Source organism: Pogona vitticeps, chromosome 1, assembly GCF_051106095.1.
Source record: "Pogona vitticeps strain Pit_001003342236 chromosome 1, PviZW2.1, whole genome shotgun sequence".
Taxonomy (NCBI): Eukaryota; Metazoa; Chordata; class Lepidosauria; order Squamata; family Agamidae; genus Pogona; species Pogona vitticeps.
Genome location: NC_135783.1, coordinates 53,054,379 through 53,077,552, shown reverse-complemented (window position 1 = coordinate 53,077,552; position 23,174 = coordinate 53,054,379). Strand labels below are relative to the sequence as shown.

The following is a 23,174-nucleotide window of genomic DNA, read 5'->3' as shown; positions in this document are numbered from 1 at the left end:
ATTACTCCCTTTTTGGCATTGTATGCTTGGGACCTTATTAGAAAATAAATGATTCAAGGAGATAAAAGAAAATCAAAAGTAAAGATTTTGGAACAGAAACTTTTTGTGTCATGATTTGGGTGTCCCACATTTTGTAGGCTATAGGGCCATGTGTCTGGAAACCAGAGTAGGCTTTCTGGTAATGAGTCTGTGTCTACATTATAGAATCTTGGATGCACTTCTTTTTTTCACTTGAGTACCCTTTTTGTATGTGCCCTATATTAATGGTCTCTCATGCAGGCAGATAGTTACTTCTGTTTCTACATAAAATTGGATCAACTGGCATATTGTCTAAATCTGTCTTGAAGCTTGGGAAACAACAAGCATTCAGAGGGCAGTCTCAAAGATTGTACAGTAACGAGAGACACTATCTGTATTTTCTAGCAAACCTCCTCCCCTGTTGTAGGTGATACATTGCCAGCACACAGGGCACTCACATCCTATCCTGCCTGTAACAGTTCTCAGAACACCTCAACCTTGTGGACCATTTATGTTTACGAAGCTCAATACTTTGCCCTCAGCAACACTCCAAGGCAAACTTGTGGGAATTGGTTGCCAATAGCGAAATTTCCCATGTCCATTTGGGGCTGTGGAAGCTTTATCCCATGTTCTTTAATAGCTGAAAGATTATAACATTTGTCCCACTTTATGTAAATTTCAGGAACATCCTGATGACCACATATATTATATCAAACTATAACTTTTCCATTAATACCCAATAGGTATCTTTTCAGTAGCTGTCCTATGAATGTGGATTGAGTCACTAGATTGTAATAGGTAATTCCTACCTATTTTCCAGCATGCATTCTGTGTGTAAATAGTTTGGTCTGTAGCTTGAATGAGTCATTTGACTGTAATAATTAAATTTGGTTATGACAAAAGCAAAATGGGACTAGGAAAAGACATTAAAAGTGATTATGGTGCAGTCACCTATAGAGATGTCTCCGGGATGTGTTTTTGCTTGCTGTCTGACTCTGTACACCACCCTCCCACCACATTTCTGTCTTCTCCTCCCTGACAGAAATGTTTGTTGAACACTCTAGCATTAGGTACCTGCTATGGGGCCTCTTGGGCACCATGGTCACTTTAATTTTACAAGAAACACACGTGTTCAGCTCTTTATTTTGTTCTCAGGTATATATGCATATTTTGTCTTTACCAATACTCTATGGATGTTTCATATCATTTGTTTGAGAGCAATAGAAATTGGGGCAAGCCAGTGGCACTAACAGCTTCGAGTCATGTGACCAGTATAGCTTCTGCTCACAAGGGGCACTACTGGAAGTCTTTTGGGGCTTGGCACGTGACTATTATATTAGATAGGTAAGGTGGAGCAGGATGGTGGCCACAGGCTCTGCATTGAGTCACATTTGGATAATGGCCATGGACCACTTAATGCATTTGCTTAATTTGTCCAAGAAGTGCTGTCCCTGTTCCTTCATTTCCTTAGGATTCAGCCTTGTTTTAAAGGTCTCCTTCAGCCAACAATGGTGTATAAATGGGAAACGTTCGATATACATTCCATCCCCTAAGAAAAGAGATGCCAAAGTGTGAAATAACGATAGGACCATTGCTTTAAAATGTCCTATGAAAGCAAAGTGATGCTCAGAGTGTTGCAGCAAAGGCTTTTACCTTATATGGAGCAAGAAATGACTAATACTCAAGCTGGGTTCTGAAAAAGAAGAGGCACTCAGGATCATATTGCAAATATCTGCTGCCTACTGGACCGCACCAAAGAATTTTGACTGTGTAGTTCATGTGAAACAATGAACTGTTTCTGGAGGCAAAGATGATGAAACTGAGGCTGGCCTACTTTAGGCACCTCATGAGTGGCAAGATTATCTGGAAAAGACAATAATGTCAGGAAAGATGAAAGACAGCAAGAAAAGTGGTAGACCAAATACTAGATGAATTGCCTCCTTAAAGGAGGCCACAGGCTTGGGTTTACAAGAACTGAGTAGGGCAGTTGAGGACAGGACCTTTTGGAGATCTCTCATTCATAGTGTTGCCATATGTCAACTTGACAGCCCATAGCAACAACATTGTTCACAAAGTTGAGGTAGTGATAGAGAGAGAAGTATCAATTTTCAAATATTTACCAAAAAATCTCAGTATATACATTTTTAATTACCGTAATGGGCCTACTCACTTTGTAGTAACAGCATATAGCAAGTATAGTTAACAGTGACCCTCCTGATGTTGTTAAACTGCAGTTTGTATGGACTCTCACCATTGGCTTATTGGCTGAAATGGGTGGGAGATTGTTTCGTTCCTTTATCCATCCAGAGTATGATATCCTCTATCATGAGAGTTCAAGTCAGGATACAACAAAAAATACGAACCTGCCTGCGTGTTATCATCAGAGGAGGCCTCCAGGGAGCTCACTCTGGCTGGGCCAGGCTGCCCGAGCAGCTCCGCCTCTTCCATGGAAGGAGGGCAGGAAGGAAAATGGAAGGCCCGGCCACCCTCTCAGCCAATCAAGAGGCGGCGGAACCGGAAGTGGCGGAGGAGGGGGGAATCCTGGCACGGAGGTGCTTTGAGACCCCACTCCGAATCCACCGCCAGCCCCAGCTGCTCCGGATCCACCTGCCAAAGTGTCAGCACCACGGCTGCAGCCGCCTTCCCAGGTTTGGCTGCGGGGGGCAGGTGGAATAGCGATCTGCCGACTTATTGCTCATGTGCTGGCAGAAAGGGCTCTGCGTGCCAGCTGTGGCACTCGTGCCATAGGTTCGCCATCGCTGGACTATGGTAACGTGCTCTTTTCTACATTTTTATATCCTGGAGAATTTTAAATCTCAAAAATAGTGTGTTATACATTTTGAATTATAACTTATATAGCTGTCAATATTACCAGTGAAATCTCTGATACTGTTTTACTTTATGTATAAAGATATAAAACAGGGGAGAGATTCTTCCCCCCACCCAAAGAGCCAATAACTAATGGGAAAAGCCAATAAAGTGGCTGCATCTGGCACTGAGGAAAGCCAGAGCCAAAAGCAGCAGTAATGAGCCACCCTTCGTCTTTCTCTGTCCTCCCTTCTCCTCCCCAGTGGAGTGCCAGAAAAGCCACCAGGAAAGCAGTTATATACCATTCCCAATGTCTTCCCAAGCCGGACTATCAAAAGAGGTCTCTTCTCCCTACTTGGGTAAGGAGGGACTAATCCTGAGCAGAGGTACCCTTGGAAAGGGACATCTGGCCAGATCTACATTTTCTGAAGATTCATCCCATTCAGACTGAACCACGAATGCCCTTTAAAAGCACAAATTGGAATAAATGGCATATATCAGCTGAGTGTTAAGATTATCAGGGAAGCCTCTGTCACCAGCCCACCACCATCACAGGCAGTCATGGTGCAGACCTGGGAAAGTCCTTTTTAGTAGCTTCTAACAGGCTGTGGTACTCCCTCTAGTGGAAAACCCCTGCCCTGCTGTTCCTTCACATATGCCTTTCTTTTTCAGGCAGGCTTTGAGTATGTAAATTGTTGGGGAAGGCATTTTAAGAGGGGAGCTGTCTTTTTTAAAGTGCTTTTAAAAATACTTTAAAGTGATTTTTAGTACCTTTTAAAAATTAATATGCTAATTCATTTTTAATAGCACAGTATTTGTAATTGTTTCAATAATTGTGTTTTTAAATCACTTGTAAGCTGGCTAGAGTCCCTTTATAGGGAGAACAGCAAGTAGAGATTAAATAAATACATACATATTTTCTGCTCCTCTCATTTCGGCAGCCATTGGCACCAGGAAATTTGGCTGCACGCATTCTTTTAGCCAGGGATTCCCCCACTAGAGTTTTAAAGCAGTGTGTATTTTTGCCGCAAAGAATGTTTAGGCAGGAAATCTAGCTGCATGTTTTCAAAACAAAAGAAAAACGTGCAGATATGTAACTAAGCATACCATTGTTCAGCACACTATTTTAAATGCATATTATGTTTTATAAAAAACAGTACGTGCTTCACTTTCTTCACCAAATATGATTGCCATTTTGTACATTATAATGAATTGAATTGAGGCATTACTGCTGGACAGGAATTCACTCAAAAATTATTAATGAGCAGTGTTATTGGATTACTAATCTCCCCCTTGCCTTCCATTCTGATGTACTGTATTGAATTAGCTTTAAACAGCTGTGCTTTTTTTTCCTGTTGCATTTAGATATACAATCTTGGCCTGGCATTAGACCAAAGAAAGAGAATCATCACAGAAAGACAGAGAGGAGTGAGAGTTTCCAGCCTGAAAATCATTGTGTGCTTCAGGAGAAGGCAAGTCGTCAGCTAGCTCTGGGGAAGGACCACATGGAGGAGGAGCACTGCATTGCTGAATCAACACTGGAGCCACCCACAAAGGCCACAGGGAAACCAGACACACCTAGCTCTAGCTGTTTATCTTCTAGGGATGCTGGGGAAGATGACAGTCTGCAGCTAAGAGAAGAACTGTGCTCTGAGGATGTAGCAAAAATAGAAGCAGCTGCTGAGGAGTCTGCAGCAGAGCGTTCTCCTGAGCCAATGGTAGACACATTGGTTTTGACAGATGCTGATTATGTACCTCCTGATTTAATTTCCTCAGATGACAATGTTCCATCTGAAAGAAACTTCCTCAGATCAAAACAGTATTCTGGTTCTGTAGAAACTTCCACCAGCCAGCTAGCAAGTTGTGTATTAAATCAACAGCAACCTGATTATGGAAACGATAGGAAATCTGTGCGGAGCAGAACACCAGCTGTCAGTGGGGATGTGTGCTCTGAAAGCAATACGCCTGAGCAGACCTGTGCTGCATATGAAGGGATGCAAGAGGAAAAAGCAGTACTAGAAGAAGAATGCGAGAGAGAAGATCCAGAAGACTTATTGGACAGGTTTTTAAATGGTAGCATAAAAGACAGAGAGGAGTCCCTCGAACACAATCTCCAAGAATGCCAGGGAGACTACGAAATTCTTCCACATATTCCACCAGAACAAGCACTTTATAATTCATCGGATGGTTATTCACTGGAGGAAAACTTTTCTTCAGTTGATGAACTCGCAAAACGGATAGAGATTGCAGAGGTAAAAACTGCACAAAAACACTTAACGTTGTTTGCATTATTTGTACAGTAGTTATTTTGTTTCTCTTCCATATTTTCTTCAGCATGAAAATAATTGGGGTTTGTTTATGGTAATTCTTTTTCCAAGTTTTAAGCATCCACTTTAGAAAGTATCCTCAGCTCTGCCACACACGCCCCAGGCCTGTTTAAGAAGAGGTTTGATTTATGAGTTTGATGCATAAAATAGGTTTTTCTGTCTGATGATTGCCTGGGAAAGAGAGAAAATAATGTACTGTGTATTTCAAAAGGCCTGGCATTTTACAGTTACCAGCACTAATAATAATAATACTGTAATGGAAAATGAAAGTGGGGAAAGACAGGACAATGAAGAATGCTTTCTCATATATCATTCCAGTTTCCAATTCCTGGTCATAAAACAGCCTGTTATAATGTAAATAAGAACCTTTCACATATGATAAAGACATGAATAGCTGATAACATTTGCTATTTTTTTCTCCATGAAAATATACCTGCTTCTGTCATTGCTCTTTTAAATTGAAAGAGCAGGCAGAATAACTTACCAAAGGAGTTCTAAGTCATTCTGACTTATGGGAGCCCTGCGGACAGGACATTTTATTTCTTATGAACTACTTTTTGCTGCTTTTTCAAAGCCCAGCATGCCAGTCAGAGATTATAACAGAACACACTATATTTTTATAGTTGGCTGACCTCCCTGAGGTCACATAATGCTTCTGGGCATGTTAGCTGAGTTTTCTGCCATGCCGTCCACAGAAGGCTATCCATTATGCATTATACTACTGATCTGTATAAGCAGGAAGGCAGAAATGGCCTTGTATAACATTTTCTCCATAGTGCTGCTGAAGACAGGATAGAGTTTAGTCCAAATAAGGCTGTTTTTCTAATAGTGGGTACACAAGTCTGTCTTGGATCAGTGTAGTTCTGCTCCAGTGTTAGTGACACAATTACTAGCCAGTGTACTCTGGGATACTTTGAACTGTGTTTTGCAAGTTTACTATGAACATTTTAAAAGACCTTCGGTCCTCCTGCTACCTTCCTTATACATATAGATTAACATGCAAGTAGATCTATTATTTTCCCCTCATATTTGTACTGTTTCCCTAGAGAATTATATATTGCAAAATTCTGTTTTAAAATACTTGTATTTCTAAGTGCCTGGAGGACAACCCTGTGTGATAAAGACCCTTCAATTACCTAGAAAATTAATTTAGCAAAAGGCAATGTGTTATTTTGACATTAAGCATAATAATGTACATTAAGTGTCAAGAAGTAGCTTGTTAAAGTGATGCAAACTGTGAGTAACCGTGAGACTGGTTTAAAGTGGCCTTTAAACTTGTTACTCTAGTACATTACTGAACCTTAAAATAAATGAATTTTACAATGTTTTGGATAATTAAGAGTCTGTTGTATAATATCACTTCTCCTGTGCAGGTATGCTTCAAACCTTTGAGGACAGTAGAGATGGTCAAGCAGGATTTGAAGTTCTTTCGTAGAATTTTTTAAAAATTCAGGAATCTCACTAATCCAGAAAAGTATTGTAAATCCTTTAAAATATAAAACTAAGGTTTTAAGAGACTTCAAGAGAATGCAGTTATCTATTTAAAAAGGAAGTCCTTTAAATCATTTCAAGGACAACAAGACTGGTAGAATAATTTTCATGCCTACTTAAATACAAACTGCTTGTGCTTTTCCTTTTTTTTCTTTTCAGCAAGAGAACATTAATTAGATATTCAAACAGACTATGGTAAAATTTGATTTGTCATTTTTTCTAACTTATTACTGCTTTTTAATGTTAACATCTTGCCTGTGAAATGTCAATATCTATTAATGCTGCCAACTTTTTAATACAGTCTATACAGAAATCCTATTCTAAAATCATTTTTCTGGGCAATTCCAGCTACTATTTCAATATAGTACATTCCACCGCCACCCATCCCCATCTTACATTTACTGTAATATGACAGAAGTGGATGATCTAGTGTTCTTATGAGAAACTGTAATTGATAACTCCAGCTTGCTGTTTTCTAGACTGGTCTCAGAAATCTTCATGAGCAGACATTGGTCTTTGAATAGGGCACAGAATGTACCTTGCATCATTCAACAACAATCTCTCCAGGCCAAATATGGACTATTATTGGCTGAGTCTAGAGGGAGCTTATTCTCTAGACTGTGTCAGCTGAAAGGATGAGTTTCAGAGAGAAATAAGTCAGGGGATAGTAAAGTAGTGAAATGAAAGTTGTGTTGTTATTAGAGCAGAGCTAAATCTTATAATAACCAAGCTGGTATAATATGCTGCCTTGCCTGCCATTGCTAGGAAAGTACGTCTGGGAGAAATTTTTACTCTGCTTCTTTTATAATATGTCTATTTAACATTTTATCTGAAATTGGTTTCCCTGAATCATGGCTAGCCTTGGGAGCCAGCTGTTCTAGGTACTTGCTGAGGCCCACACCCAGCAAGACCCCATTGCTGATCCCAAAAGCCCTTTAGCCCTGCTGCTCCACCTTGCCATTGCTGCATGTTAGCTTACTGTCTCCAAGCTTGTGAAGAGTGAGTGGAAGGAGTAACAACCTCCACTTGTGTTGCCGATCTCTAGGCTATAGTGCGGATTGGTGTGACCAACCCTATCCAGTCTCTTCACTCTTTAACTGCCCTTTTCTTTCTCTGGGCTAGCCTTAAATCCAAATCAAAAGAAGCCAAGCTGTTTTTTAAATTGAAACTAGAGATGGGGGTATTCGTATGAGCTAGTCCCGCTCATCCTTCCAGTCACTCTGGAGCACCGTCCTCTTCCTGGTCGTCTAGCCACTCCTGGCAGAGGGAGGGAGGATGAGTCTCCCTGCAAGGCTGCCGAGTGGCTAGCCGAGCGGTGCTCCGGAGTGGGGCCACCACTGCCACCGGACATGTGAGTGAACCGGTCCAGCCCCAGGGGCCGGACCCTTGTTAACTCCAGCTTCACTGGGATATTCATATTCGTATAGGAATACCTCATCTCTAACTGAAACATAAAAATAAGTTCTTAATTTAAATATCACAATGGTTAAACTGCACAGTCTTGAAGTTAGGTGAATTGTAAGTGTCAACTTTCCCAAGCCAGAACTAGCTCTCCCTGATACTAAGTAATTATTTTCTGCAGCCCACTCTAAAACCCAGACTCCTTTCCATAGATACAATTTAACTTACTCTCTTCCATGCTCTTCAGCTCTTCTTTTTATATCTTCTGCTGGCTCTTCTGGATTGGCTCTCCTTTCTGACTTCTTCCAGCCAATCACTTTCTTTCCGTTGTTGCTGGGTGAAATGGGTGTGGGTTCCATCACAGTTGGCTCAGAGCAGTGATGGCGAACCTATGGCACGCATGCCACAGCTGGCACACGGAGCCCTTTCTGCTGGCACGCGAGCCATAGGTCGCCAGATTGCTACTTCCCTGCCGCCGCCTCCCGCGCAGCCAAACCTCAGGAGGCGGCTGCAGCCGGTGCTGGCACTTCGGCAGGCGGGTCCGGAGCAACTGGTGGTGGCAGCAGAGGGGTCTTCAGGCACCTCCGTGCCGGGATTTCCCCTTCCACCGCCGGTTCCAGGTCTGCACTTCCGGGTCTGCCACTGTCACGGTGGTGGCACACTGCCCGCTGCTTTTGGGGCTTTTTTTCCCAGTTTAGGTATGTGAGCCCAAGAAGGTTCGCCACCTTTGACTCAGAGGGTGAGGGCAACACGAAGCATGTCAAGAAGGTTGGTTTGTCCAATAAAGGGATCCTACTGAGGGCATCCTGTCCTTTCCACCCCCAAGTTTGAATCACTAGTTTCAAAAATAAGTTAACACAAGCCATGGAAATCTAGAAGTGATCACTTTAATATAGCTTTTTAAAAATACTTTAGTCTTTAAGTAAGGCCAGGGTATGTAGCTGTGGCCCTCCAGATGTTTTTAACCTACCAGTTTTATCTGGCATAGCTGGTGGTGTGGGGTCATGGGAGTTGCAATCCAAAAATATCTAGAGAGTCATGTGTCTACTTCTGGTGTAAGGGAAGAAGAATTTCTTTACTGTCACATTAAAATTTAATGATAGGTAAGGATTACTTCTGTTTATTTGATCTAAACTTCATGCTTGAACTGTTTGTTCTACAGTGGACCCTTGACTTACAGACGGCTTGACTTACAGACTTTTTGAGTTACAGACTTCTCTGGCCGCAAAATTTAGGTTTGACTTGCAGACTGAGATTTGACTTACAGACCAGAAAAAAACCAAAATGGAACAAAAACGGCCTGTTACAGGATTAATCGGTTTTCAATGCACTGTAGGTCAATGGAGACTTGACTTACAGACTTTTCGACTTGAGAACCGCCTTCCAATACGGATTAAGTTCTCAAGTCAAGACCCCACTGTACATGAAGCACTGTGAAATATTCTTTTCAAAATAAGATAGAATGAGAGTAATATGATTTGACCCAATATTTCACTTTGCTTGTCTGTATGGATTAATGTCTATGTGTAACATTTGTGGGGGGGGAGATACATTTGCACAATGCAAACAGCTCAAGTGGGAAAAACTAAAAGCGCAGCCATCTGTAAAAACAGCCTGCTAAGTAAGGATGTACACTCTGGCTATAATTCTGTTGTTTAATGTAGTAATTCACAAGAGTAGGCCTATTTGAATTAATAGAACTTGGAAAGCAACTGACTCACCAAATGGCCACTGATTCAGTGGACTTACTCTGAGTGCAACTTACTTTGCTAAGCAACAGAATTTTAGCCTCTCTATATTTGTAGTCTAAGCACTTGCGTTTTTGCTCACAATTAAGTCCCAAGGGATCTAATGGAGCCACCCCCTACATTAATATTTGTAGTCTGATGCATCACTGATAGCGCTTACACAACATTTATCTGTTGCATCAGTGTTAATGCACTTTGTTTATCCAATTTCATTAAATATGGTTGTTTTTGTCTGTGAAGATTCTCAGTCATCCAGGTGAGGTTATCTGGAAGTTGAGTCATGGCAACTGGACTTATTTATTTAATTTATTTATTTAACTTATATGCTGCCCACACTACCCAAAGGAGTTCTTTCTTGTTAGGTTGAAATGTTTTTTCTACTCATCTAAGTAGCTTCTTCAGTCTGTGGGACCCCTAGCAACTCTCCTCAGACTGAAGAAGCTACTTGGATGAATAGTGAAACATTTCAACCTAACAAGAAAGACGTCCAGTTGTCATGACTCAACTTCCAGATGGTTGTTTTTGGTTCTTTAAGAAAGGGTAGTAATGAAGTACTAGGCGTTAGAACTATACAGTATTTACAGATAGATAGATATATATCCAAATTACTTTTTGTTTCAAGCAGGTTGCATGGAATGTCATGCATACTGTGAAGCAAACTACCATACTGATACTAATACTAGCAATTATCATTTTCCTGTAAGACATTGATATTGTTAAATTTAGACCAGAAAACATTGGCCAGTGTTTTGTTCCTAGTTTGACCACATAAAATTATAATAGCAATAGAAATTAATGCATCTATATACTGGCAATCTTAGAAGCTGAATAATTCATAAAGTGCTTTTAATGGTTTTGCTAATCTAGCAGAAATAAGTTAACCCTTTTCAGAAAGAAGGTACTAATATATCCACTTAATGTGTTTGGGGGATTGTAAGAGATCTGCTTATTAACTATTTTCAGTTTCAGAGGTTTTGCTTGCAGAACAAAAGCCACTTATCAATACTAAAAGTATTCATCTTAGGTATCATTTTTGAAATGTGGCTTGTGATGGTCCCCCCACCCCTGATTCTACCCGATCTAATAATCCTGGTGTCTTGTGCTGGAACTGGCCTCCTACCTCTATACTAAAGGTGCCTATACATTCAGCCTATACAAAGTAGGTTGGATCCAGACTTGGCTACTGCTGATAGAAATGTTGTGTCCACTACAAGCGCAGGAAGCCTCAGGCACCTGGGTGCAAACATTGGTAGGGATATTAGTTGAACTAATTGTTTGCATAACCCCTTAAGTAGTATGGAAAGAAAAGGTGTTTAATTATAAAAAGATATCAAATGTAGCTCTTCACTTGTGGGGAGAACCATATTTGTGTGTATATATGCAGTTTATGTTCTGTTAAGACAATAACATTCAAGCTAGACTAGCGAAAACATCGTAAAACAAAATAAAAAGCCCATTGAAATGCATTGAAAACCGTTCAGTGCATTCCAATGGGCTGAAAAACTCACCGTCCAGCGAAGATCCTCCATAGGGGCGGCCATTTTCGGTGCCTGTAGAGCGAGGAATCCATCCAAAAACACAGTGGGGAGCCATTTTGAGCACCTGGTGGCCATTTTGAAAACCCAACGATCAGCTGTTTTGATCGTTGTAATGTGAAGAATCAGTTCCTGAAGCAGGGGACCAATTTTCGCAAAGCGAAAAAACCCCATTTAAAACATCGTTTTGCGATCACAATTGCAATCACGAAAACATCGTTGTGAAGCGGATTCATCATTATACGGGGTAATCATTAAGCAGGGCACGATTGTATTCATATCTCTGGGGATACGAATACAAATATCGGCACCACAGGTGCCTTGGAAAACCAAAGACTCATCATCCCACCTCCTCACCTGAGTGGTTGGTTGTGCAGAGAGGTGGGGATGCATCAGCCGGGCTGCTTCCCGGAACGATGCGAGGTGGAGTGGTAAGTGGACCTGCTCATTTGGGGGGAGAGGGTCCTGTTTTCCCAGGCACTTGTGGTGCCGATATTCCTATTTATATCCCCAGGGATAATTCCAGTTGCATTGTTTTATTTATGGAGCTTTAGAGACAAATTTCTTCAGTATCTTGCAAAAGAATTTTTTTTAACTGCCTGGGGAATTCTTCTGGGAGTTCTAACCTAGAGACCTACTTTCAAGGCTCCATGGCTGTTATAGGCCTTCCTTCCTGTTGTTAATTTTAAAAAGGGGGAAGCTGCCATGGTGCTTCTTGGGAAGTTGTAGTCTCGCTGCTCTTTAGGCTCTATACAGGATGCTTCTTGAAGAACTGTGACCTCACCCCCAAAACTCCTGCAACAACTTCCTTTGTTGTACAGGATGCAAGGCCTGAGACAACCATGGAGCTTCGAAAGTAGGCACTGTACCAGGTGAGTGAAATGTAGCAGTTAGTAGATTTGGGTCAGTGGGCTGCAACTCCCAGAACTCTACCTCAGGAATTCTTGGAAAATTCTGGAAGTTGGAATCCAGTCAAATAAAAAAAACCATGAATAGCACGTCACTAGCAAGTACTACAGTATAGCAGTAAGATAAAATATAACCACATCATGCATTCATGTTTTATTTGTTTGGGTGTATGTATGTATGTTTCTGTGTTGGTACAGTCTCTTAATACTATGATATTCAAACAATCTATGTCTAATTCTTGTTAGACCGTTCCTGCAGAGGGACTTGTATCCATATTAAAGAAAAGAGATGACACGGAGAGCAAAACACTAGCACAAATGCAGCAGAGACAGTCCAAAAGAAGAGTGAGGTTCCAAGAAATAGATGACACATTAGATCCAGGTATTTCTACTATGTTTTTTACTGTCCCGGTTGCACACTTCACTGTTTATTTGAATAATCAAACATTATAGAAGATCGTCTATGCCAGTGGTTCTTAACCTTTGTTACTCGGATGCTTTTGAACTGCAGCTCCCAGAAACCCCAGTCAGGACAGCTGATGGTGAAGGCTTCTGGGAGTTGCAGTCCAAAACTCCTGAGTAACCCAAGGTTAAGAACCACTGGTCTATGCAACAGATGTGAGAATCTGTGGTCTTCCAAATGTGGTTTGACTACAGAGCCATTAACCCCAGCCAGCATGGCCAGTGCCAGGCACAATGGTAGTTGTAGTCCAGCAGCACCATCTGGAGGACTTTGGTTTCCTTGCAGTTACTGTACAACAGCTGCGGTTGTGTGTCATTTAACTGGATCTGTAAGGGATGGTGATAGCAATGATAGGCTACTCAGCAGTGTTCTGTATGCAGACTGACTGCATTTTTGCAGAACCATTGGAGCAATCATCAGCTTAAACAGGTACACATGATACGTTGTGATGTAAGGATCTCCCTGATTCTGTGGATGATTAGCTGATTAGTGGAATCTGAAAGAAAACATAGTTACATGACTTCCCTTTCTTCTCCCCTTCATTTTATACTATCATTGTTTATTCCATGGGTATTCAGCAAGCTCAAACCTCTTTGGACTGTTTTGCAGAAGAGGTGCTACTTTAAAATATTTTTTGTATTGAAGCCTGCCTTGGGATTTGCTCAAGCTTAGAGAAATATCCCTTATTTCTCAGTGACCCCCGTTTGGCTATGAGCTGAATGATGAGATAGTGAAAGAAAGCAGTCTTTAGCTTTTGTCTCTGTTTTGTATATTCTTTTACATTGTTTCTGATAAGATTCCATTTTTTGTTTACTCAAGGTATTCTCGTTTATTTTGCTATTTACCAAAATGAATTAAAAAAAGAATATTCTTGAAAAATGATCTACATAGGCACCTATAAAGATAACCATGTTTTTTAAATAAAGTGAGAAACCAAGGGAGTTTATTGTGATGTAGAAACTCACAATATTCACTTGTAATGTGGTTCTACAAAAGAACAACCTGAAAGTTCTTATGGGTGAATTATCAAGTCCCTCTTCAAATAAGTTAAAAGATAAGATGAAATATTTATAGATGTCAATTTCTCTTTTAAATTACCTTCAGGAGAATAGTCAGATGAGAATGCCCACATGCTTAGCTGAAAAAGCAGCCATAGTTTTATAATGTATTGGCTTTCATGATATAGTTTTCTGAAGCAAAGAAATTATCTGTTATGACACCTGTCACAATGATTTACAATACCAGTTCTCATTCAGTTCTTGTGTACATTATGCATTTGCATGGAATGTATTTCAAAATATTAGAGAGCTCTAGCCAAGGAACTGATGGGCATACCTCTTCATTTGAAAGTAGGGGAGGGAAATATGGAAAACAAAACAAAGGCCCATGGATTGGAAACACTCAATATTCATTCCAGTCCCTAAGAAAGGAGATGCCAAGAAGTGTAATAACTATAGGACCATTGCTTAAAAATTTCCCATGCAAGTAAAGGGATGCACGAGGAGTTGCAACAAAGTCTATCACCTTATATGGAGCAAGAAATTTGTAATGTTCAAACTGGATGCAGAAAGGAAGAGGCACTTGAGATCATATTACAAGTATCCATTGACCAAAGTCTGTGCTTTATATACTACAGCAAAGCCTTTGACTGTGTAGATCTTGAAAACTATGAGTGGTTCTGGAAAAAATGGGTGTGCCTCAGCACTTGATTGTCCTGATGCATAACCTGTATTGTGGACAAGAGCTACTGTTAGGAGAGAATATAGACAGGCAGATAGTGGATAAAGTGCATTCTTGTCTTGTAGGCAAACATGCCAGACAAGGGTGCACTTTATCCACTATCTATTCAATATGTATGCAGAAGATATCATACAGAAAGCCAGGCTACATTCAGATGGAGGAGTGAAAATTGGTGGAAGAAACATCAAAAATGTAAGGTATGGAGATGACCCCTTCTTACTGGTAGAAAGCAGCAATGACTTAAATGAGTTTTAGAGAAAGTGAAATAAAGGTGACTTGATGGCACATAACAATAACAATCTTATATAATGGACAGAACAGAATCGAGTTACAGACTTCTTATCCTTCTGGTCCCGAGTATTGGACCAGAGAAACAAATGGCCTCTTATCTTCTGAAGAGTTTTCTCTTCCAAAGAAGTAACGCAGTAACATAAGGCAGGTGTTTTAAAGCAAATTACATTTCTTGACCATGCACTCTTGGAAATAGCTGCAAATCTCATAAACAGAGGTCTCTTTCCTGAGTACTTTCTCAATTAGGCAACAACCATTCCTAGAATCATATATTTAATCATAACAAAGTAAAATAAACACATTTCACAGTTTCCTGGCTATGCACTCTCTTGAGTTTTCACTCTAATTTGAGTTGGAAAATATAGGGAGACAAATCAGGATGCTACCCATTCTTGGGAGAAGATTTGGTTTCTGAACCAACAAAGCTTGCTTTTTCAATAAGAAGTGAGGGAGAGCTAGGTTCTAGGTGACAAAGCCTTCCTGTTTAGGCCTCTCTCTCAGGTGAGTTACATATTAGATGTCTGTAAATATCTATCTGACAGATGGAACCATGAGGTTATAAGATGCAATAGAGTGTATTTTCAGAATTACATAAAAGAATCTCAACTGCTGTGGTTCCTTATGAAATAATTTCTCTCACACATTTAAAAGGAAGACCCAAACATAAAAGAGAATCTATGCTGAAAGAAAGCTTCTCAAATACAAATGATTCCAGTTTACAAAAGTTTCATGTTCCCTCTGCCATATAACCTTTCTTTCATCCTTTGTGAAACCCAAAATGAAAGAAATGTGGAAACCAATTCTGTGCACATCTGTGTACACACACAGACACACATATTTAGTTTTTCTTTACATTGCTTAATATTAAATAAAAGTATTTTTGTCAAAAGACAAGGACTTTTACCCAATTCCTAATAATAATAGCAGTTGCTATTCAGATATCTAAATATTTATATTGTGCGTTCCTGCTTTGAAGAGCAAAAGAAGCAACCTTTTCAAGTTGCTTGTCCCATTAAAAAAAATTAATTCCTTGTTGTTTGGAACAAGGGTCCTAATTTTGTTTTTGCAGACTTGGGTGGTGTTGCTAATTACTTGAACTTGCTTGGTGCATCTGTGATTGTACACAGTACAAGCACACCTTAATAAATAACTAAACTATTTTATTTACTTACAATTTGTTTATGTATATGTCATTTTCTTATATTTACAGAGGAAGTTGGAGGTGGCTCCTGCATACTGCTGATGTTATTGTGCGTAGCAACTGTATTCCTTAGTATTGGAGGAACAGCATTGTACTGCAGTTTTGGCAATGCAGAATCCCCGGTATGTATTGACTTTGCAGCCAACGTGGACTTCTATTATACCCGAATACTGCAGGGTATAGAGGAACTTAAGCACTGGATATCCTTTTCATAGAGAAAATGCTGGCACTTCCCTGACAACTGCTAAAGACAGAAAACTGCTTCAAGCATCTTATAACACGGCACTTTCAGAAGATGAACAGTAAAGTACATAAAAAGCACCTATGGTCTATGTAGGAGCTACTTTCCAGTAATAAGGAGTATATAAATGGAATTCATGTTAAATTATCATGAGAACTGACTGTCATAATGTTTCTCTTTTGAAACACTTCGCACAGCCACTCTTCCTTGAAAAATGAAGAAGAAAGAAAAAGTGGCTACCCTCTGTATAGTTTCCAGTCCAGACATAACCATATGCAATTTACATAAAGTTACTGCAAGACTGTTTGTTTTTTCCCCTAGCTGATAAAAAAAAAATATTGTCTCATTCATGCAATAAGTCCACGTTTTATGGGTTTGGTTAATGTCTGTCTTTTTAAATTCTAGCAAGTCATATAATTTGATTGGAGTAACAGCCAGGTCGAGGTGTTTGCCTTGCATTTCAGAATGTAGCAGCTGTCATAAGTGGTGCATCCGTTGCTTCATATATAGCACTAGCAAACTGGAGCTTTTTAAGTAAATTCCTAAAAATTGGATTTTAAAAACTAATACACAGAACAAAATACAGGATGTTAATGTATCTTACTGAAAACAGTTCAAAGTACCAACTTTGTTCTTTAAAAAAGGTCACTTGGGCCACTTCTCACATTTTTTGTTGTTATAAGAGTACACTTTACAGTGACAGATATGTAAAATGAACAAAATTGGCTTTAGATGATTATTTGTTATATTTATAGTATATCCCATATTTCCTCCAATAAACTCAAAGGCTGTTTTTTTACTCAACCAGATTATGAAGGGAAAAGATATCTCAGTAATTATGCAAAGATACAAACATATCCACTGGCTACCTGAGATGCATCTCCCGAAAGGACTAAGGAAGAAGAAGCCAGATTTAATTGGCTTCACTCCCCTGACCAAATAGTGTCAGGAGCTGCCCCAGTGACACAGCTGCACCACTGCCTCCTTCTGGCTGTTGAGCTAAGATTGTGTTGTCTTCACAACCCCACAGTAAATTGTGTGTGTTTCCCCCCTTTTCTTGCCCACAATTACTATTTTTTTTAAGTGAGGTTGCTGTTTTAGTCTGTTTTAGCAAGACCAAAAAACCAATCCAAATATTAAAAAAAAATCTCAGCACCAAATGTATTGCAGCACCTTCAAGACTAACAAATTTATGTCTGTATGAACTTTCATAAATTACAGGCCATTTCTTCAGACACATCTATCTTTACGTGTCTGACAAAGCAGCTTGTGATCTACATAAATTCACACTGGAAAAAATTACCTGCCTTGAAGGTGCCACAATACATATGTATGTGTTTTTGCTAAGCTGTTTTAAACAACCTGAATGATGGATTCAAATGGATTAAATGAGGTTGACATTTAAAACAAAAATAAGGAACAGGAATAGCACCAATTGAAAACTGCACTAAATTTAACTGCATACCAGCATGGTTGGTTAATGTTTAGGGCTCGCAATTCGGAACTTTCTGCCTGTAGGGAATACTTCATTGTGGATTCTCCTGGATAAGTCCTACCTATGATAGAATTGTCCGGGCATGATTTAAGTTAAAACGCTCAACAGATACAAGGCACTCAACATCTCCCATCATGACTGGGTAATTTCCAAGAACCTTAAAGTGGGAGTGGTTGGGTGGAACACAACCTCAGCTGGCCAACTCTTGTGCCTTAGAACTTTCCCAGTCTATCCCAGTGCCTGCAAGACTTGTGCTCAGTATTTATGATCAAACTGTGTTTTGAGCAGCATCTCTCCATAGTTGTTCTCTTTTGGGATGCAAGATTCCCTGTAAGATAGTTTGAAAACAGTGATGTAGGGAGCAGATAATAAGTATGGAGCTCTCCAGTATTTTGCTTCACACTTCAATAATTGTTGAATATGAGACACAGAAGGCATTCTGTAGGATTCTCTACAAATTTTAGTAAGCCTTTTCTTGATTTAAAAAGTGAACTGTCATGTGCCACAGAGGTCTGATATTCAAGAAATGCAAATACACCCCACTGAATATCCCTAAATAATTGTTCCATATTTCAATGAATCTTGGATAACATACATAAAATGCATCTAGAAAAAGCAAAGCAAAAGCAAAGCGTGCCGCTTATATACCTTCCCATAGTGCTTCAAGCACTATCTGGGCGGTTTGCAAGTTAATTATGCAGGCTACACAGTGCCCCCCCCCCAGCGAGCTGGGTACTCATTTTACCGACCTGGGAAGGATAGAAGGCTGAGTCAACCTTGAGCCGGCTACCTGGGATTGAACCCCAGGTCGTGAGCACAGTTTGAACTGCAGTACAGTGGTTTAACCGCTGCGCCATGAGGTTGTTATCTCAGTTCAGCAGTAGAGAAGATTGTCTTTGTGAAGGTGAAATGCTTGCTAGGATGCTTTTGATAATGCTTTCAGAGCATTTTATGAAGTGTCCTGGTGGTCTTGTCTAAAAGAAAAAAAATCAAAGTTTGATCATTTTCTGATGGATTCACTTGTTAATCTGTTGAGCATGATCTTGAGTTCCATGATGGTAGAAAAGTGGGATGTAAATGTAAAAAGTAAATGAACAAAACTAGTGGGCATTCACAAGTCCTTGTTATGTGCCATTAAGTTGCTTCTGATTTATGGTGACCTTAATACGATTTTCAAGGCATGTGCGATGTCCAAGAAATGGCTTACCATTACTACTACCCCAGTGAATTTCCATAGCCAAGTTGGTAGCTGAATCCAGTTCTTCTGAGTCTTAGTCTTACACCACACTGGCTCCCAGGTCCTTAGCTGTACCTACATAGTCCTCTGGATGTTGGCCAGTACAATTTGCACTATAATTACTTATTATGATTGTTTACCTTCTTCTTTCTGAACTGTTTTCAATATTTGAAGATAATTGTGATGTATTATCTCCCATTTAAATGTTTTTCTGAATTAAATATATTGAATTTATTCAGCTTTTATTCTTGAATCTGTATCTTTGGTATTTGCTGTTTTAAAAAAGATTATTTGAAACATAATGGAAAATTGGCATGCTTAGTCGTCATAGTGACTAAAGAACTATCATAATTCATAATGCATTTGTGTCCCAGTCCTTCTCTGAGAAACATCTGTCTCAATTATATTTTGACCTGCTGCATTCTGTTGATCCTGCCTCCTGTACAATCAAACTGGCACGGGCAATTTGTGGTTCTCCAAAGGTTCCATACCATTGACTCCGCTGATTAGGGCTTACAGGAATTGTTGTCTCATCTACCATTAACTGAAGGGCTACATACTGCCCACTCTATTCTAGCTTTTCTCCCATGGGCTAATGATTTTTGCTGACCCTCCTACTTTTTCTAGTAAAAAGAAACAAAGATTTTGCATTGTAAAACTGGAATACGGTGGGGGTTTTCCTAAAATGTTATAATAAATAGGCTTGATAGTAAAGCAAGTTAGATATTGGGAGCCAACATCAAATGAACTGAAGAGAAAAGGGCCAGAAAGTCCAGTGCTTAATGAGGTAAGTTTAGCAATTATTTACAGAAAGTGAACACATTTTGGAGTTTCCTTCTTCACAAGTTGGCATTTTAAGAAACTCAGCACCAATAATTCAGATCTCTCTTCCTATCTAAACAAGGCATCTCATGAAGGAGAAGAACATCAAAACTTATTAGTGGTCTGTTACTAAGATCTCAGGACTAATCTTTCTGTACTTTTTACCTTTAGTAGATCCAGAATTAGTCTTACGTAAGGTAGGACCCAGTGAAATTCATGTAAGCTATGGTACCTAAGTTCTATTGATTTCTGTGGGTTTCTTCTAAGTATGATTTTATCTGGATCCAGCACAATGGCTATGACTGGACAACAATATCAGCCATGAGTCTGCAGGAATCTTGGTACATTGTAAATGAACAGAATATTCATGGACAGTAATACCACACATAATACAGTCCCCATATAGTACTTATTTGCTATAGCTTGCATGATAAGGTGGCCATTTGTGGGGCTCAGCAGGAGACTAGTATAACTAATGGAGGTAAACTGGGCCTCAGGGAGACTTGGGGCCTGTCTACCTGCTCCACACCAGATATAATGTTAAGTGTCCTGGTTAGTACTAGTTCAGTGAGCATTCAATTTTCTTGGAATGCATCCTGAGTGCTAAGCAGGGTATTACTGCTTTGTCATGTTTTATAAACACAGAGAGTATGAGCAATTCAAAGTTATTCTCCAACAAACTAAAGAAAGAATCCATCATTTCTTTTAATTTTATTTATGGATTCTGAGCATAGCTGGAACTAGTTAAAACTGCTTTAGGCCAACTGAGCTAACAGGCCAACTGAAGCTGTGTTGAACTCAACCACTTTGCACGTTAAGGATGTTGGAAATTACATAGAACTATCTTCACTTTAGGATTACCATCAACTTGCACTTTGTGCAGGCACAGTCACTGTTGTCTTTAGGCAGGAGGAGAGTTGGATCTGGCATAATTGAGTTCCTTCCTTACTCCAGTCCTCCTCTGACCACCACCATCACCTTTTTTTCTATTTTTTTTTTTTTTTGTCTTTTTCTTTTTGGCTCTTCTTCCAATAGATCTTAGCCAGCAGAACAGTTCTAGTGACAGATTGCTCTACCAGCAGGTATCTGAGATCAGCTAACAGAAGATTGTCTTCCCAGCAAATGAGCATTTCTAGTCCAAAGAAAGGTTTCTTTGGCTAAAGCATCACCCACCCACCCACACTTAGAATTGTACCTGTAGGCTGATTTGTTGGGCAAAGAACAAACTAGGGTGGCAACAGCATCTGAGTTTGCACAGAGCCAAACTCTGCTTAGTGAAGCCCTCTGAAAAGAGATGCAATTTGGGCAGCATACACTAGCACGATGCTTGTGACCGATAAATCAAGATGGTTGCAGGTCCCTGGTTAGCAATGTTGCATGAATTGGACCCAGTGTCTTGTCTTTTCTTTTTGGCTCTTCTTCCAATAGATCTTAGCCAGCAGATCAGTTCTAGTAACAGACTGCTCTTACTCCATTTAAGGTGCTACATATTTACTAGTGGTATATATGTTGCATGTTGTGTATAAATTTAGGCTGTTGCTGTTTGTAGAAAAGGAAAAGGTAACTTGGCAAGTGAAGTGAAATCAGAAAGACTCTGTTGCAAGGGTAAGCTTTTGCCATTTGGAGGAATATTGATCATCATACAAAGTCATACAAAATAGATTCCTTTTTTTTCTTAATACTTGCGCCATCTTTAGAAAAACAGTGAGTAACAGCACTGCACCAATCCTGCATATGTCTGAAAATATTAGCCTACGATGTTAGTGTAAAATTTAACTGCAGTGTTATTATGCACATAGGCTATTGCCGTGCTTCAGTCTTACAATTAGGATCCAGAAGAGTTTGTTGGCTGAACAGAAATGCAAAAAAGATCAGTTTTTTGTTTGTTACCATTCTGCAGATATTCTTTTAGTTCCTCTGAATGTGGGAAATGGTTTTGGTAATTAGGAAGTAACTTAAAATTAGAGACTACTTCCCTGCCGCTACATGGAACCTGGCCTAAGATTTTTGTTTTTGCAGATCAGCTCTTACAGTGAGATACATAAATTGCAACTGTACATGTTTTGTCTCTGAGATGATGATGATGATGATAGAATAAATGTCTGTTATGTCTACCCAATTCTCTATGTGCACGCTCCTAACTTTTTTGTGTTATACAGTACTATAGCAATACCTGGTTTCCAAAGAAGGCAAGAGTTTTAAATTGTTACTGGCTGGTTCAGAACATGTTTGCCTGTCCTTATTAAGTCAACTTGAATTGTAAAACCATTTTCTTAATCTTTTATTTTGTGTTTTTATGATGAAGTGTTGATAAGCATGCCTTCATTCGCTATAATGTATTTATAATTACTCTGTAGTTAGTATATGTTTGAGGTTTTGTAATTTTTGGTTTGGTGTTCTATTGAATATTAAGTTAATGCTCAACGCAACAATGGATTTCACCTCTGTTTTAAATGTTTTGTGCACCTGACCACCACCAAAGCTGGAAAGTATAACTTTAATGTACTTATTTTAAAGTATGCCATGTACAGAGATATCAAGAAGACTTGTACTTGAGGTTTGTTTTGGCAGAACTGATTGAAAGGTAATTTTATTGCACGTTTGAGAAGAGAAATTTAACAAAAATATAGAACAATCTCATTTTGCACTGGGTTGCCAGATTACCCTCCCCCTTTATTAAGAGTTGTTTTATTTCTGTTCATGGCAATTCCACTGAACATAATGGATCTCCCATATTTCAGAACATCCTCTGCTCCATCATCTAAAGAGAAAATATTGCCGCAGTTTCTGTCTCTATTTTTGATACGGCAATCTTAATCCAGCCTCACTTTAAACAGAGTCAGGCTGAAACCACAGAATCCATATAACATTTCCTGTAGAAATCTTGGCTGAGGTAGGGGGAAGGGAGAAGATATGGGGTGGGTGAGGCAATGTCCAGTAATGGCTCAGTTCTCTTGAGGTTGATCTCATTTATTAGCACTCTATAAAAGCAGGCTAGAATATTTTGTCCGTTTTCACATACTGCTTCATCACTCCATGATCATGAATTACAGCTAGATACAACAAATTAAAACATTAGTAGTGTTTGGCACGATCATTCGTGTGTTTTGCGATGACATTTTTCAAGAAGTTGGTTGTAAAACACAAATATGCTCCATCTGGCCTTTTACAGTAATGTTATTGTCTCTCCATGGTATCTTGAGCCCTAATTCTGCAGACTTGTTATGGAACTCTAACTCATAAGGCCATGCTCTTGTGTAAACCTGAGTAGAGTCTCAACTCAAATGTTGATCCAAGTTCAATGATAAACATTAAATATAAGTATGAAGATGCTATATAAAAATATCGTAACAAGCAACACTTTGTATTACTGTGAAATAGAGAAAAAAACAGAGGATAGAAAATATGGCTTTTTTTTCATCCCAATTAACTTAGGCAGAAGTATTTT

At 39.4% G+C, this 23,174-nt stretch overlaps 1 protein-coding gene across 1 annotated transcript in view; it reads left to right on the top strand.

Moving 5' to 3' along the window:
* Window positions 1–21,845, top strand: part of CNST (consortin, connexin sorting protein) — a 51,467-nt gene extending 29,622 nt beyond the window's left edge. Inside the window, exons 10-12 of the mRNA XM_020787943.3 lie at window positions 4,192–5,078; window positions 12,483–12,618; window positions 15,941–21,845. Of these exons, the coding sequence (XP_020643602.3) occupies window positions 4,192–5,078; window positions 12,483–12,618; window positions 15,941–16,146 (1,229 nt within the window). The 3' untranslated portion in view covers window positions 16,147–21,845. The remainder of the gene's footprint in view (window positions 1–4,191; window positions 5,079–12,482; window positions 12,619–15,940) is intronic.
* The last annotated feature ends 1,329 nt before the right edge of the window (window positions 21,846–23,174 follow it).